This window comes from Homarus americanus, unplaced genomic scaffold (assembly GCF_018991925.1).
Source record: "Homarus americanus isolate GMGI-L3 unplaced genomic scaffold, GMGI_Hamer_2.0 scaffold18703, whole genome shotgun sequence".
Lineage (NCBI taxonomy): Eukaryota > Metazoa > Arthropoda > Malacostraca > Decapoda > Nephropidae > Homarus > Homarus americanus.
In genome coordinates, this window is record NW_024749779.1 from 3,904,055 (window position 1) to 3,921,035 (window position 16,981).

Here is a 16,981-nt window from a genome sequence, read left to right on the forward strand (position 1 = left end):
ACTAACTTTTACCCAAACTAATATCAGATAGCTCTTGTCTATGGAGATTAGGTTTGGAGTCGTACAGTTAAGCTAGTTAGTTACGATTAAGTTCTTCGTTTATAATTATGATTTTATACAGTTTAAATTTTCGAGAAAAAATTGGTATCGCTTTGCCTTAGTTATCTCTTTAGTTTCACTATTTTTTTTTTCAATTGCAGTTCTCGATCGTATAATCCCATTCCAGTAAAAACCCTCCGACTTATTCAGATTTATGACGATATGTTTTATGTGTACAGTATACCTAAAACGTCCTTTAAAACCAGATTTCAAAATAGTTTCTTCTGACGTGGGTACTAAAAATTTCCTATGACACCTTAGAAATAGCCAGCCTTCGATGACAGACTAGGGTTGCCTCACACATTGTTACTTTGTGTCACGACCACCCTCTTACACGCTACTCAAAAATAACTATTATCATATAGAATAACTTATACTGTGATGAGATGAGTTGAGATATATGTTAGATATAATGTTATCTATATACCTCAGACAGTTAATCAGCAATGGTCTGTTTTCTACAGGTTCCAGCTGCTCTGCCAGCAGCTCATCAAGTACGTGTATCGTGTTTTAACATTGTTTGTCATAGACTGATAGTAAGAGATGCTTTAATGTTGTTATTTTATATTTTTGTAAATGTGTGTGCGTGCGTGCGTGCGTGCGCGTGCGTGTGTGTGTGTCTGTAATAGTAATAATAATAATAATAATAATAATAATAATAATAATAATAGTAATAATAATTAAGGTTTATTGAAAGAAGAAGGTCGACAAAAGTCTGAAAATATGCAATAAACAGTCTGTGTCTGTGTGTTGTTGTGATTCAAACGAAGCTTGATATTGTAGTTTACTTTACTTCGATGTGATTTGATAAGTAAGTTCAATTCTTTCATGTATTTTCAGGTTCAAGCTCAAGCAGCTCAAGCTCCAGCAGTGAGTATTAGCTTTGTATTTGCTCGCAGTAGTGATGACATTTAATCTGATTATCACTGCCTTGGAAGTTACAGTCACAGCAGTACGTGTCATCGAGAGAAAGCAACGGTGATAAGAGTCAACAATTCTTCCTTGCCAGTGATATGTCGAGAAGGAAGTTTGTATTTTTTTTAAAGAACTGCATATTTGTTTTCTACTCTGAGAAAACCCATAACCTACGATAAGGAATGAAAAAAGGAGATAAGGCAAATACGACTGATATACAGTAAACTAAAATGTGTGAATGTCATGTATGTTATAAAAAATGTGTTGTAGGCTCTGGTCTGAAGACGTATTTGTTCCCATTTGACGTATAATGGAGGCCGTGAACATCGTAATTCTGACAAAAATAGCGGATTCAAAATTACCTCTTCTTTTAAATAGGAGAAATAAGGGTTTTGGATCACTTACAGTTTGAAAAGAAAATATCGCCTGGCTTCAACAATTTCAATGGCTGAACTACAAATAGATGTTAACTCATCTATTAACATCCTACTTGTATTTTTTTTTGTATTGGAAAATATATACCGAATATTATTTTTTTTGTAAGGAAACTCTCAACAATGACATATGTTTTTAATACCTCAACACTTTCATATCTAACAGATGGTTGTATTACACTAGTAAAGTTATTGAAGAAAATTCTGTTCGTCTGCTGCTCGATTCATTATTTTGTTTATAAATCGGTTAAAACTGCATACACCTGTTATCGAAGAAGAACTTACCCTTAAATTGGCATAGACACATTCTCCTCTATTCAGGTGAGGAGAGTGCAGGGGTGATCTAATTGAAAGTGTTTGTGTTTGGGGTAAATACAATGCTATTGAGATCTGTCAGGCTAAGCTGAGCGGCTCTTCCACTCTACCTTCCCGTAACGTTCGTCTTAAATGACACTCTTATGGAAATATGTGGTTATATACAGTAATTTATTAAATATTTATTATTATCCATTGCCTTATATATTTAGTGTCATTTGGCTTGATATACATAATAATTAGTGAAAAAAGAAGTAATAGTTGATTTACTCGGAATGTGTTCGCCGAAAGCGTGATTTAGTTTGTGACTTCGACGGTAAATGATCTTTACTTCAAACTTTTTTTTACTTATATCTGGAAAGTTAATGTTTTCAAGTAGCTATAGCCTTAAATGCATTAAATGTGACATTAAGGAGCGCCAGAACTGGGTATCCTTAACTGTTATATATGGAATATTTGCAATATATAAATATTAATCGAACATTATGTATAAGCCAACGAGCTATAAGGGGAGGGGAGAGGGTGGGACTCTTAGCCTAGAACCGCCAGCTAAAAAAAAAATCGAAGTTAACTTTATTCTTGGGTGATAGCTACAATCATTATCAGGGCTGAAAATTATATTAGTAGTAATTAGTATGATGAGAATATGTCTTGTGATCAAATTTGATATCTTAAATGAAGGTCCAGTAGTTTGAAGCTTCATAAAGAAATGTATATAATGGTTTGCTTTTCCAAATAGCTTTCACTTTATAGGAGCAAAATGTATATTATTCTAAGGCGTTCATTTTCCTGTATCGTGATCAATTTCAGCGCACTTACATGTAAAAGCTAAAGAAATATTGAGTCTCAACAAAATAACCACTTAATTTAACGAAGTATATGTCTCATATTTTATAGGTTCCAGTAGCTCAAGTTCCAGCAGTTCAAGCTTATGTAGTTCAAGTTCAAGCATTTCATGTTCCAGTATGTCAAGTTCCAGTAGCTCTAGTTCCAGATGTTCAAGTTCCTGTAGTTTAAGCTCAAGTAGCTCAAGATCAAGTAGATCAAGCTCAATCAGTTCAAGCTCAAGTAGCTCGAATTCAAGTAGTACAAGTTCTAGCAGCTTAAGCTCGAGTAGTTCAAGCTCAAGCAGCCCATGCTTTAGCTGTTCAAGCCTTAGCAGTTCAAGCTCAAGCAGTTCAAGCTCAAGCAGTTCAAGCTCAATCAGCTCGAGTTCAAGCAGTTCCAGTATTAGCAGCTCAAGTAGGTTAATTACGGGTTTTGTATATTGGTCAACTTCACAATGTAAAATAAGAACAAAGCTCTTTTATATATCATCGTACTGGTAGTCATAGAGCAATAATCATAGATACTGTCTTTCTGTTCGTTCTTCCGTTATTTAGAAAGTAAAAATTTTCCCTGAACTGTAGACGAATGTAATCCTTTAATATCGAGAGCAACAGTTAGATACTTCAGTGATAGACCGTCTATATATTTCATAAGATGTATTGGCTTCTTAAATATTATCATTTCTCCATGTTAAAACATATAATAGCTGGTATTACGATTTCATATACCTTTAACCATAGTCAGTCTTTAAAAACCGACGAAGAGGGGAGCATCATCATAAATGGCAAACTAATGTAACAAATTTTAATTAAATAATCATATTTTGTAGGCTGCAGTAGCTCAAGTTCCAGTAGTACATGCTCAAGTAGTTTAAGCTCAAGTAGTTCAATCTCTAGAAGCTCAAGTTCCAGTAGTTCAAGCTGTAGTTGCTCAAGCAGTTCAAGCTCATGTTCAAGCCGTTCTAGTTCTGGCAGTTCAAGTAAGTAAAACAAGACTTATTTTACTTACCCTTAAAGAAACATACAAGTATTTGCCTAATGCCCATTCTTACAAGACAAATGTGAACTTTCCTGGATAATTATTCAGTGCAACAAAAAATTTTCGGTTTCATCTTTTCTGTTAAGTGCATTACTATTTTTTTTTCGCATAAAAATGCATTAATAATTTTAATGGGATTGTTGGGAGTGTTGCTTGTTGAGACATTTTTCTTCCAGCTACCACCATTAGCTCCTTTGCCTAAAAATTCTGCTCCTCTTCACTGATTTAAATTTCCAGGAAAAAGTAGGATATTTAAGACTTTCATTAACTTATGCTGTGATTGATTTCAGCGCAGTTACATATAATAAATGAAGAAAGTTTTATGTATATATATATTTTGTATAATTCCGGATATACGACTTACCAATGTATGTCATATTTTAAAGGTTTCAGTAGCTCAACTTCCAGTAGTTCAAGCTCATGTTCCAGGAGTTTAAGCTTGAGTAGCTCAAGCTCAACCAGTTCATGCTCAAGTAGTTCAAGCTCAAAAAGCTCAAGGTCATACAGCTCAAGCTCAAGCAGTTCAAGCTCAAGAAGCGCAACCTCAAGCAGTTCAAGTTCAACCTCTAGTAGTTCTTGCTCAAGCAGTTCAAGTTCAAGTAGCATAAGTAGTTCAAGGTCTACCAGCTCAAGCTCTACCAGCTCAAGCTCTACCAGCTCAAGCTCTAGTAGTTCATGCACAAGCAGTTCAAGCTCAAGCAGTTTAAGCTCAAGCAGTTCAAGCTCTAGCAGTTTAAGCTCAAGCAGTTCAATCTTTAGCTGCTCAAGCTTAAGGAGTTCAAGCTCAAGCAGCTCAAGCTCAAGCAGTTCAAGTTCAACCTCTAGTAGTTCTTGCTCAAGCAGTTCAAGTAGCATAAGTAGTTCAAGCTGTAGCAGCTCAAGTTCTAGTAGTTCCTGCTCAAGCAGTTCAACCTGTAGTAGTTTATGCTCAAGCAGCTCGACCTCAAGTACTTTCAGTTCCAGCAGCTCAAGTAGGTTAATCATTGTTTTTTTAATTGCTCAGTTTCACAATGCAAAATAGGATTTGAGTTATTTCATATCCAGCTCTATTATCCGTAAAGAAATAATATCTTTCAACTTTCATATAAGTGATGTGTTACATAACTTTTGTTTTACATCATCTTCTTGTAGATTCTTGGTTGTAGGTCTGGCTACTTTCATAATTCTAGAGTTACAATTATCGCCACACAAGCTCACGTGTTATATCTACAGTATAATGATCTCTTCTTCTGCATTGGAAGATATTGACATGTAATATTGTGAGAAAAAAATATTTAATAACAAAATCTCTAATCAAATTATTTATGAAGAAAAGTATGCACACATGGGCTCTACAACCCATTACATAGATACTGTAATGTAGGAACAAATATTATATTTTACAATTTTCATGTAGGCCTACCTGTATTATAATCGGTCTCAACACATATAATAATGAAGTGATGGTATATTCTACTTATAGCAACAGTCTTCAACAATAAGTACGTCTCATATTTCATAGGTTCCAGCAGCTCAAACTCCATTAGTTCAAGCTCCAGCAGTTCAAGATCTGGTATTTCAAGCTCCAGCAGCTCTAGTAGTTCAAGCTCTAGTAGTTCAAGCTCCAGTAGTTCAAGCTCCAGAAGTTCATTCTCTAGCAGCTCAAGCTTGTGCAGTTCAAGCTCTAGTAGCTCAAGCACTCGCAGTTCAAGCTCCAGTAGCTCAAGCTCCAGCAGATCAAGCTCCGGCAGCTCAAGCTTAAGTAGTTCAAGCTCCAGTAGCTCATATTCCATCAGCTCAAGCTCCTGTAGCTCAAGCTTAAGTAGTTCAAGATCAAATAGTCCAAGATCAAGCAGTTCAAGCTCAAGCAGCCCAAGCTCAAGTAGTTCAAGTTCAAGCCGCTCAGACTCTACTAGTTCAAGCTCCAGTAGCTCAAGCTCCAGTAGCTTAAGCCCCAGTAGCTCAAGCTCTAGTAGTTTAAGTTCTATTAATTCAAGCCTCAGCAGTTCATGCTCAAGTAGTTCAAGCACTAGTAGCTCAAGTTCTAGTTCTTTAAGTTGCAGCAGCTCAAGTTCATTTAAATCTCCCTGTAGCAGCTCTAGCAACAGTCGAATAAGTAAATATATTCATTTTACTTCGATTTTTCTCTTTTATTAAAAATTTATTTAATTAACTTCACTAAAGTCTATAGCTATGTGAAAAATGCATCTGTTATATACGCTAAGATGAAGTGGTTGGTCAGATCAGTTCCTATTAATTGCCTAGAAGTTAATTATGATTATTTTGTATTTTTTTTTGTCTAGTCATGATTATGCTAAGTAGTATGGTATGATAAATTATTTGGTTTCAGTTAAGCATTAGCAGATACATCTGATAAATTCTAAAGTATTATATTGCTCTGATCATTAGACTAACACAATCATTTCATCACGGGAGCTAGAGGAAGATTCCATGAAATCGAAACATTAAGGTTAAGAATATTCTGTGTATTGTCCGTGGATGGTAAAGTTTGGTGACAGGACTTTAATATATTTCAACTGATATTATGGCTTTTTTCAATATATTTGAATCTAAATGCTTAAATCATATAATTATTTTTGCGTAGTATTCCATATAATCATACACAAAAATCGCTTTATACATACGTGTTTAAAAACTAAGGAATAAGGGACCATCATTACACACATGAAAATAATGTAACAAATCTTAATATAATACCCATGTGTTTTAGGTTCCAGTAGCTCAAGTTCCAGTTGTGCAAGCTCTAGCGGTTTAAGTTCTAGCAGTTCAAGCTCAAGTAGCTCCAGCTTAAGTAGTTCGAGCTCAAGATGTAGTTGCTCAAGAAGTTCAAGCTCAAGCAGCTCCAGTTCAAGTAGTTCGAGCTCAAGCTGTAGTAGTTCAAGCTCAAGCAGTTCAAGTTCAAGCAGTTCATGCTCAAGTACTTCAATCTTGAGCAGCTCAGGTTCAAGTAGTTTGAGCTCAAGCTGTAGTAGTTCAAGCACAGGCAGTTTAAGTTCAAGCAGTTCAAGTTCAAGCAGTTCATGCTCAAGTACTTTAAGCTCGAGCAGCTCCAGTTCAAGTAGTTCGAGCTCAAGTAGTTTATGTTCAAGCGGTTCTAGTTCTAGCAGCTCAAGTAAGTCAGTTAAGAGTTCTTAATTCCTAAATTTATCAATGTTATCTGGGAACTAAATTTCTTTGTATTTTCTAGTGTTATCCGTGTAGAAAGTACCCTACAGTACCATAGAGACACTTCAATTTTGCTCGTTCGTCCTTAACAAAAGTGGATTTTTCTGGATTATGATTCAAAGATCAATAATTAATTGGTTTTAGCTGGAGTGTGAAAGTGTATTACTCTTCAGCTTTTTGTTACTGTATATTATGATAGGAGTTGGAGGGATTTGTGTTAGAAATATTGATGATATTGCCGGACGTGATATTATTTACTTTGTTTTTATTAATAATTACCATCATTGACACGGGTATGCTAAATCCAAAGCCTTTTCTTCTCAAGGATAGAAGATATTTGTATCCATCAGCGATAAGAGCGCAGTATATCTTACTCATCAAATTAATACCTTCCTCGTAGATCCACATGAAATAGTTTCGAAATTCTTGAGAAATCATATATAGTATATGAAGATTTTGCTTATGATTTATATTTACAGGAACAAACATGTGTTATGTTAAGGATTTACTTTATCGGTTTCATCGTACTTGTAATCAATATGTAAAAGTTTGAATTTTAAAAATAGGAAAATACTTTAACCAAGTAAATATCTCATATATTATAGGTTCCAGTAGCTACAGCTCAAGCTCTAGCAGTTCAAGCTCTAGCAGGTCAGGCTCTAGTAGTTCAAGCTCAAGCAGCTCAAGTCCAAGCAGCACAAGTTCCAGTAGCTCAAGTTCAAGTAGCTCAAGTTCCAGTAGTTCAAGTTCCAGTAGTTCAAGTTCCAGTAGTTTAAGCTCAAGTAGCTCTAGCAGTTCAAGTTCTAGTAGCATAAGTTCCAGTAGCTTAAGCTCAAGTAGCTCAAGCATCTCAAGCTCAAGCATCTCAAGCTCAAGCAGTTCAAGCTTAAGTAGCTCAAGCATTGCAAGTTCAAGCAGTTCAAGCTCAAGCAGTTCCAGTTCCAGCAGCTCAAGTAGGTTAATTATGGTTTTAGAGTTGCAAATATCACCAGTCAAGGCTCTAGTTTTCTTAGTTGGAAGATATTGACATACATTAGTCCGAGGAAATATAACGTAAAACCCTTTTTTTTATTCAATTATATTGTTTACGCAGCAAAAAGAAGCGAAACAAATGAAATTGGTCAAAGGATTGTATATACCCATATGTTAATCAGTTTTAACACGCATATATAATAACTAAACAAGGGATGATCGATTTAACTAATAGATACCAACAAAATATGTAATATTAGATATATATTTTATAGGATCCAGCAGTTCCGGCTCAAGTAGTTCAAGTTACAGTAGCTCAAGTTCCAGTAGCTCAATTTCCAGAAGCTCAAGCTCCAGTAGTTCAAGTTCCATCTGCTCAAGTCTCAGTAGCCCAAGTTCCAGTAGCCCAAGTTCCAGTAGCCCAAGTTCCAGTAGCTCAAGTTCCAGTAGTTCAAGTTCCATCTGCTCAAGTCTCAGTAGCCCAAGTTCCAGTAGCCCAAGTTCCAGTAGCCCAAGTTCCAGTAGCTCAAGTTCCAGTAGCTCAAGTTCCAGTAGATTAAACTCCATTAGCTCAAGCTGCAGTAGCCCAAGTTCCAGTAGCGCAAGTTCCAGTAGCCCAAGTTCCAGTAGCTCAAGTCCCAGTAGCTCAAGTCCCAGTAGCTCAAATCCCAGTAGTTCAAGTTCCGGCCGCTCAAGTTCCAGTAGCAGCTCCAGCACCAGTATAATAAGTAAACATTTTCATTTCAGTTAAATTTTAGCCTCTTTAATGTAAGAAATAAATTTAATTAACTTTGTGAAGATCTACTATTGTGCACAGTAAAGGGGGGAAATAAGTCAGTCAGATAAATTTGTCTTCTTTACTAAAGATATTACGTATTATCATTTTGGTTTCGTCAATCTGTAACATTGTTATCCTAAGCAGTATTATTTAATAATTCTTTTAACACCGTAAGCTAATGTATTAACACATACTTAAGATGTTTCCATTGTAAGTGAGTTTCTACCGAAGATCACTCTAATACAATGCTATCAGTACGAGGTCTGTAGGACGGTTGGTATTCTCAGAACAATGAGTTTTAGATCTGCGGGCGTGTGTGTGTGTGTGTGTGTACACGATCAACTGTAAAGATATTGTGATAAAGAATTAATTTTTATCTTGGTATTAAATTTTGTGAAATAATGATTTCTCATAAACAAGTGATTTGAGTTGAGCTACATTATTGATAATGAAGGTATTATCAGGTTGTAAAATGTATTACTAAAAATATAGCGATGGTAATAATAGTAAGAGAAAAAAGAAGCTGTCATCAGAATATGCTGTACGGCATAAAGAATTGAGGTGAACAATAGGTAAGGCAGAAAGACTTTTTATTATTATTCGGTAACATTCTCATTTTATCATTCCTTAATAACCAAAATGGTAATAAAAGCGCGGGTGTTGTAACTGTGAGAAACTCTAAAGGAAAGGAATTAACCAATTTCGTAATTTCATATAGGCTCTAGCAGTTCCAGTTCAAGTAGTTCCAGTTACAGGAGTTCAAGTTCTAACAGCTCAAGTTCCATTAGTTCAAGTTCAAGTAGCTCAAGTTCCAGTAGTACAAGTTCTAGCAGCTCAAGTTCAAGTCCCTCAAGTTCCAGTAGTTTAAGTTCAAGTAGCCCAAGCTCAAGTAGTTCAAGTTCCAGCGGCTCCAGTTCCATTAGTTCAAGTTCCAGCAGTTCGAGCTCAAGTAGGTCAAGATTCAGTCATTTTATTTTGCCTCAACTATTTCTTATGTGAAAAAATATTTTTTACTTTACACACTCCAGGTTAGGGATATGAACATTTTGCGTCGATAATCTTGTATGCGTGTAAATACTTTTTTTTTCAAATAGTATTGAACATGTATATATTTTGGGAATACAAGACAGATTTGACTGAATGTTTCTCATTATTCTTTGTCATATGACCCTATGAGGGATTTTGAAAGAGTGCAAATTGTTTACTGGGCGCTAAAGTGTGAGTGTGTTAGGTATGAGAGAAGTGTTTTGTTGACTTCTGACAAAAGATAGATTCAAGTATTTCAACCTTCTTCTAGTCAGTGATCCGATTTAGTTTCGGATACCTTTATTTAAAATAAAATTATTGTATCTAAAAATATATTTAAACATCAACACCGATTCATTTGTGAAAAAGTGTGACCTTTAATAAATCTTGGACGCGAATTTCTCGTACATACAGGACAAAATGTAAATTTGTATATGATTTTAGAAAAAATTAAAGAAGATTAACTTTATAATCAAAATCTTGTAGACTTTAGGTAGAATTTTGCTGAAATCTTCTTGTTTGATGTTTTACACGGGGGGGGGAAATTTGGAGGAATTGAAGTGGACACTACAGAGAACGGGTGACTAATTATCAAGGTACTGTACTCGTATACTGACAACACGTATCTGCCTTCCCGAACAAAGGCTTTTGATTCTTAATGTCAAGTAATAACTGTAAAATAGCATCACTTTAACTGATTTTCATATTTTTTAGGTTCTAGCAGTTCAAGATCTAGCAGTTCACGCTCATGCAGTTCCAGCTCTATCAGCTCAAGCTCTACCAGCTCAACCTTTATCAGCTCAAGCTCTATCAGCTCAAGCTCTAGCAGTTCAAGCTTTAGCGGTTCAAGCTCTAGTAGTTCCAGATCTAGCTTTTCCAGATCTAGCTCTTCCAGCTCTAGCAGTTCCTGCTCTAGCAGTTCAAGCTCTAGCAGCTCCACCTCTAACAGTTCCAGCTCTAGCTTTTCCAGCTCTAGCTGTTCCAGCTCTAGAAGCTTCAGTTCCAGCTCTAGCAGTTCAAGCTCTAGCAGTTCAAACTCTTGCAGTTCCAGCTCTAGCAGCTCAAGCTCTTGTAGTTCCATCTCAAGCAGTTCAAGCTTCAACAGTTCCAACTCAAGCAGTTCCAGCTCTAGCTGCTCAAGCTCTAGCAGTTCAAGCTCTAGCTATTCCAGCTCTAGCAGATTCAGTTCCAGCTCTAGCAGTTTCAGTTCCAGCTCTAGCAGCTTCAGTTCCAGCTCTAGCAGTTCAAGCTCTTGCAGTTCCAGCTCTAGCAGTTTAAGCTCTAGCAGTGTCAGCACAAGCTGCTCAAGATCTAGCAGTTCAACCTCTAGCAGTACAAGTTCTAGCAGTTTCAGTTCCAGCTCTAGCAGATCAAGCTCTAGTACTTCAAGTTCTTGCAGTTCAAACTTTTGCAGTTCAAGCTCTAGCAGTTTCAGCTCTAGCAGTTCAAGCTATAGAATTTCAGGCTCTAGTAGTTCCAGCTCTAGCAGCTCAAGTTCTAGCAGCTCCAGCTCTAACAACTCAATATCTAGCAGTTCAAGCTCTAGCAGTTCCTGCTCCAGCAGTTCAAGCACTAGCAGTTCCAGCTCTAGATGCTCAATCTCTAGCAGTTCAAGCACTAGCTGCTCAAGCTCTAGCAGTTCAAAGTCTAGCAGTTCAAGCTTCAGCAGTTCCAGCTTTAGTAGTTCCAACTCTATCAGTTGCAGCTCTAGCAGTTTAAGATCTAGCAGTTCAAGCTCTAGCAGTTCAAAGTCTAGCAGTTCAAGCTTCAGTAGTTTCAGCTTTAGTAGTTCCAACTCTATCAGTTCCAGCTCTAGCAGTTCAAGATCTAGCATTTCAAGCTCCAGTAGTTCCAGCTCTAGCAGTTCCAACTCTATCAGTTCCAGCTCTAGCAGTTCAAGCTATAGCAGTTCAAGCTCCAGCAGTTCCAGCTCTAGCAGTTCCAGCTCTAGCAGTTCCAGCTCTTTCTGCTCAATCTCTACCAGTTCAAGCAATAGCTGCTCAAGCTCTAGCAGTTCAAGCTCCAGCAGTTCCAGCTCTAGCAGTTCCAACTCTATCAGTTCCAGCTCTAGCAGTTCAAGCTCTTGCAGCTTCAGCTCTAGCAGTTCCAGCTCTAGGTGTTCCAGCTCTAGAAGTTTAAGCTCTAGGAGTTCCAGCTCTTCCTGCTCACGCTCGAGCAGTTCCAGCTCTAGCAGTTCCAGCTCAAGCAGTTCAGGCTCTTGCAGCTCCAGCTCTAGCAGGTCCAGCTCTAGCTCTTACAGCTCTAGGAGTTTACGCTCTACCAGTTCCAGCTCTAGCTGCTCAATCTCTAGCAGTTCCAGCTCTAGCAGTTCCAGCTCAAGCAGCTCAAGCTCTAGCATTTCCAGCTCTAGCCGCTCAATCTCTAGCAGTTCAAGCTCTAGCTGCTTATGCTCTAGCAGTTCAAGATCTAGCAGTTCAAGCTCTTGCAGTTCAAGCTTTATCAGTTCCAGCTCTAGCTGCTCAATTTCTAGCAGTTCAAGCTCTAGCTGCTCAAGCTGTAGCAGCTCCAGCTCTAGCAGTTCCACCTCAAGCAGCTCAAGCTCAAGATCTAGCCGTTCCAGCTCTAGCTGCTCAAGCTCTAGCAGTTCTAGATCTAGCAGTTCAAGCTATACCAGTTCCAGCTCTAGCAGTTCAAGCTTTACCAGTTCCAGCTCTAGCAGTTCAATCTCTAGCACTTCCAGCTCTAGCTGCTCAATCTCTAGCGGTTCAAGCTCTAGCTGCTCAAGCGCTAACAGTTCCAGCTCTAGCAGTTCCACCTCAAGCATTTCCAGCTCTAGCAGTTCCAGCTCTAGCAGTTCCAGCTCTAGCTGCTCAATCTCTAGCAGTTCAAGACCTAGCTGCTCAAGCTCTAGCAGTTCAAGCTCTAGCACTTCAATCTCTTGCAGTTCCAGCTCCAGCAGTTCCCGCTCTAGCAGTTCCAGCTCTAGCAGTTCCAGCTCTAGCAATTCCAGCTCCAGCAGTTCAAGCTCTAGCTATTCAAGCTATAGATGCTCAATCTCTAGCAGTTCAAGCACTAGCTACTTAAGCTCTAGCATTTCAAGCTCTAGCAGTTCAAGCTCTAGATGCTCAATCTCTAGCAGTTCAAGCACTAGCTGCTCCTGCTCTAGCAGTTCAAGCTCTAGCAGTTCAAGCTCCAGCAGGTCCAGCTCTAGCAGTTCCAACTCTATCAGTTCCAGCTCTAGCAGTTCAAGCTCTAGCTTTTCAAGCTCCAGCAGTTCCAGCTCTAGCAGTTCCAGCTCTAGCTACTCAATCTCTAGCAGTTCAAGCACTAGATGCTCAAGCTCTAGCTGTTCCAGCTCTATCAGTTCCACCTCTATCAGTTCCAGCTCTAGCAGTTCAAGCTCTAGCTGTTCAAGCTCCAGCAGTTCCAACTCTATCAGTTCCAGCTCTAGCAGTTCAAGCTCTTGCAGCTCCAGCTCTAGCTGTTCCAGCTCTAGCTGTTCCAGCTCTAGCTGTTCCAGCTCTAGGAGTTTAAGCTCTAGCAGTTCCAGCTCTTGCTGCTCAAGCTGGAGCAGTTCCAGATCTAGCAGTTCCAGCTCAAGCAGTTCAAGCTCTTGCAGCTCCTGTTCTAGCAGTTCCAGCTCTATCTCTTCCAGCTCTAGAAGTTTAAGCTCTAGCAGTTCCAGCTCTAGCTGCTCAATCTCTAGCAGTTCAAGCACTAGGTGCTCAAGCTCTAGGAGTTCAAGCTCTAGCAGTTCAAGCTCCAGCAGTTCCAGCTCTAGCAGTTCCAACTCTATCAGTTCCAGCTCAAGCAGTTCAAGCTCCAGCAGTTCCAGCTCTAGCAGTTCCAGCAGTCCTAGCTCTAGCTGCTCAATCTCTAGCAGTTCAAGCACTAGCTGCTCAAGCTCTAGCAGTTCCAGCTCTAGCAGTTCCAACTCTATCAGTTCCAGCTCTAGCAGTTCAAGCTCAAGCAGTTCAAGCTCCAGCAGTTCCAACTCTATCAGTTCCAGCTCTAGCAGTTCAAGCTCTTGCAGCTCCAGCTCAAGCAGTTCCAGCTCTAGCTGTTCCATCTCTAGGAGTTTAAGCTCAAGCAGTTTCAGCTCTTGCTGCTCAAGCTCGAGGAGTTCCATCTCAAGCAGTTCAAGCTCTTGCATCTCCAGCTCAAGCAGTTCCAGCTCTATCTCTTCCAGCTCTAGGAGTTTAAGCTCTAGCAGTTCCAGCTGTAGCTGCTCAATCTCAAGCTGTTCAAGCACTAGCTGCTTAAGCTCTAGCAGTTCAAGCTCCAGCAGTTCCAGCTCTAGCAGTTCCAACTCTATCAGTTCCAGGTCTAGCAGTTCACGCTCTTGCAGCTCCAGCTCTAGCAGTTCACGCTCTTGCAGCTCCAGCTCTAGCAGTTCCAGCTCTAGCTGTTCCAGCTCAAGGAGTTTAAGCTCTAGCAGTTCCAGTTCTAGCTGCTCGATCTCTTGCGGTTCAAGCTCTAGCTGCTCAAGCTCTAGCAGTTCAAGCTCTAGCAGTTCAAGCACTTGCAGTTCCAGCTCTAGCTCTTCCAGCTCTAGGAGTTTAAGCTCTAGCAGTTCCAGCTCTAGCTGCTCAATCTCTAGCAGTTCAAGCTCTAGCAGTTCAAGATCTAGCAGTTCCACCTCTCGGAGCTTAAGCTCTAGCAGATCCAGCTCTAGCAGTTCAAGCTCTCTCAGTTCAAGCTCTCCCGGTTCAAGCTCTAGCAGTTCCAGCTCTAGCACTTCAAGCTGTAGCAGCTCAAGCTGTAGCAGTTCCAGCTGTAGCAGTTCTAGCTCAAGTAGTACAAGCTCCACCAGTTCCAGCTCTAGCAGTTCCAGCTCTAGCAGTTCAAGCTCTCTCAGTTCAAGCTCCAGCAGTTCCAGCTCTAGCAGTTCCAGCTCTAGCAGATCCAGCTCTAGCAGTTCAAGCTCTAGCAGTTCGAGCTCCAGCAGTTCAAGCTCTAGCTGTTCCAGCTCAAGTATTTCAAGCTCCAGCAGTTCAAGCTTTGGCAGTTCCAGCTCTAGCAGCTCCAGCTCTAGCAGTTCAAGCTCAAGCAGTTCAAGCTCTAGCAGTTCAAGCTCCAGCAGTTCAAGCTCTAGCAGTTCCAGCTCTAGCAGTTCAAGCTCTAGCAGTTCCAGCTCAAGTATTTCAAGCTGTAGCAGTTCAAGCTCTAGCAGTTCAAGCTCCAGCAGTTCCAGCTCTAGCAGATCCAGCTGTAGCAGTTCCAGCTCTAGCAGTTCAATCCCTAGCAGCTCAAGAACTAGTCGTTCTAGCTCTAGCAGTTCAAGCTCTCTCAGTTCAAGCTCTCCCGGTTCCAGCTCCAGCAGTTGCAGCTCTTGCAGTTCCAGCTCTAGCAGTTCCACCTCTAGCAGTTCCACATCTAGCGGTTCAAGCTTTGTCAGTTCCAGCTCTAGCAGCTCCAGCTCTATTAGTTCAAGCTCAAGCAGTTCCAGCTCGAGCAGTTCAAGCTCATGCAGTTCAGGCTCTAGCAGTTCCAGCTCTTGCAGTTCCAGCTCTAGCAGTTCAAGCTCTCTCAGGACAAGCTCTCCCGGTTCAAGCTCTAACAATTCCAGCTGTAGCAGTTCCATCTCAAGTAGTTCAAGCTCCAGCAGTTCCAGCTCTAGTAGTTCAAGCTCTAGCATCCCCAGCTCTAGCAGCTCCAGCTCCAGCAGTTCAAGCTCTAGCAGTTCAAGCTCCAGCACTTCCAGCTCTAGCAGATCCAGCTCAAGCAGTTTCAGCTCTAGCAGTTCAAGCTCTAGCAGTTCAAGCTCAAGTAGTTTAAGCTCCAGCAGTTCCAGCTCTAGCAGTTCCAGCTCTAGCCGTTCTAGCTCTAGCAGTTCAAGCTCTCTCACTTCAAGCTCTCCCGGATCCAGCTCTAGCAGTTCAAGCTCTTGCAGTTCAAGCTCCAGCAGTTCAAGCTCTCTCAGTTCAAGCTCTCCCGGTTCGAGCTCTCGCAGGTCCAGCTCTTGCAGTTCAAGCTCCCTCAGTTCAAGCACTCCCGGTTCCAGCTCTAGCAGTCTCAGCTCTAGAAGTTCCACCTCTAGCAGTTCACGCTTTGGCAGTTCCAGCTCTAGCAGCTCCAGCTCTAGCATTTCAAGCTCTAGCAGTTCCAGCTCAAGCATTTCAAGCCCTAGCAGTTTCACCTCTAGCAGTTCATGCTCTAGCAGTTCCAGCAAAAGTAGTTCAAGCTCTAGCAGCTCAAGCTCTAGCAGTTCAAGCTCCAGCAGTTCCAGCTCTACCTGCTCAAGCTCTAGCTGTTGCAGCTGTAGCAGCTCAAGCTCCAGCAGTTCAAGCTCTAAGTGCTCAAGCTATGGCAGTTCAAGCTCTAGCATCTCCACCTCTAGCTGCTCAAGCTCTAGCAGTTCAATCTCCAGTAGTTCCAGCTCTAGCAGTTCCAGCTCTAGCAGTTCCAGCTCTAGCCGTTCCTGTTCTAGCAGTTCCAGCTTTTGCAGTTCCTGCTCTCGCAGTTCCAGCTCTAGCAGTTCAAGCTCTAGCTGTTTCGGTTCCAGCTCTAGCAGTTCCAGCTCTAGCAGTTCCAGCTCTAGCAGTTCAGGCTGTAGCTCTTCCAGCTTTAGCAGCTCCTGCTCTCGCTGTTCAAGCTGTAGCAGTTCATTCTCTGGCAGTTCCAGCTTTATCATTTCCAGGTGTAGCAGTTCCAGCTCTAGCTGTTCAAGCTCTAGCAGTTCAAAATCTAACAGTTCAAGCTCTAGCAGTTCAAGCTCTAGCAGTTCAAAATCTAGTATTTCCAGCTCTAGCAGTTCCAGCTCTCTCAGTTCAAGCTATCCCGGTTCAGGCTCTAGCAGTTCCAGCTGTAGCAGTTTCAGCTCAAGTAGTTCAAGCTCCAGCAGTTCCAGCTCTAGCAGTTCCAGCTCTAGCACTTTAGGTTTTAGTAGTTCAAGCTGTAGCGGTTCCAGCTGTAGTAGTTCCAGCTCAAGTAGTTCAAGCTCCAGCAGTTGCAGCTCAAGTAGTTCAAGCTCCAGCAGCTCCAGCTCTAGCAGTTCAAGCTCTAGCAGTTTAAGCTCCAGCAGATCCACCATTAGCAGCTCCAGCTCAAGCAGTTCTAGCTCTAGCACTTCAAGTTTTAGCAGTTCAAGCTGTAGCAGTTCCAGCTCTAGCAGTTCCAGCTCTAGCAGTTCAAGCTCTAGCAGTTCAAGCTCAAGTAGTTTATGCTCCAGCAGTTCCAGCTCTAGCAGATCCAGCTCTAGCAGTTCAAGCTCTAGCAGTTCAAAATCTAACAGTTCAAGCTCTAGCATTTCAAGCTCTTGGAGTTCAAGCTCCAGCAGTTTCAGCTCTAGCAGTACCAGCTCTAGCAGATCCAGCTCTAGCAGTTCAAGCTTTGACAGTTCCAGCTCTAGCAGCTCCAGCTCAAGCAGTTCAAGCTCAAGCAGTTTAAGCTCTAGCAGTTCAAGCGCCACCAGTTCAAGCTCTAGCAGTTCTAGCTGTAGCAGTTCCAG

The 16,981-nt window shown here is 40.8% G+C and overlaps 1 protein-coding gene across 1 annotated transcript in view; it reads left to right on the top strand.

The window, feature by feature from the left end:
• Positions 1-545: 545 nt before the first annotated feature.
• The window catches only part of LOC121853826 (serine-rich adhesin for platelets-like), a gene marked incomplete at its 3' end in the record, with an annotated part of 21,447 nt that continues 5,011 nt past the window's right edge, over positions 546-16,981 (top strand). The window contains 12 exon segments of the mRNA XM_042348201.1: positions 546-593; positions 940-997; positions 3,421-3,570; positions 4,016-4,600; positions 5,092-5,724; positions 6,340-6,741; positions 7,400-7,747; positions 9,263-9,493; positions 11,035-11,320; positions 12,278-12,652; positions 13,238-15,705; positions 16,321-16,974. Coding sequence (XP_042204135.1) covers positions 546-593; positions 940-997; positions 3,421-3,570; positions 4,016-4,600; positions 5,092-5,724; positions 6,340-6,741; positions 7,400-7,747; positions 9,263-9,493; positions 11,035-11,320; positions 12,278-12,652; positions 13,238-15,705; positions 16,321-16,974 — 6,238 coding nt within the window.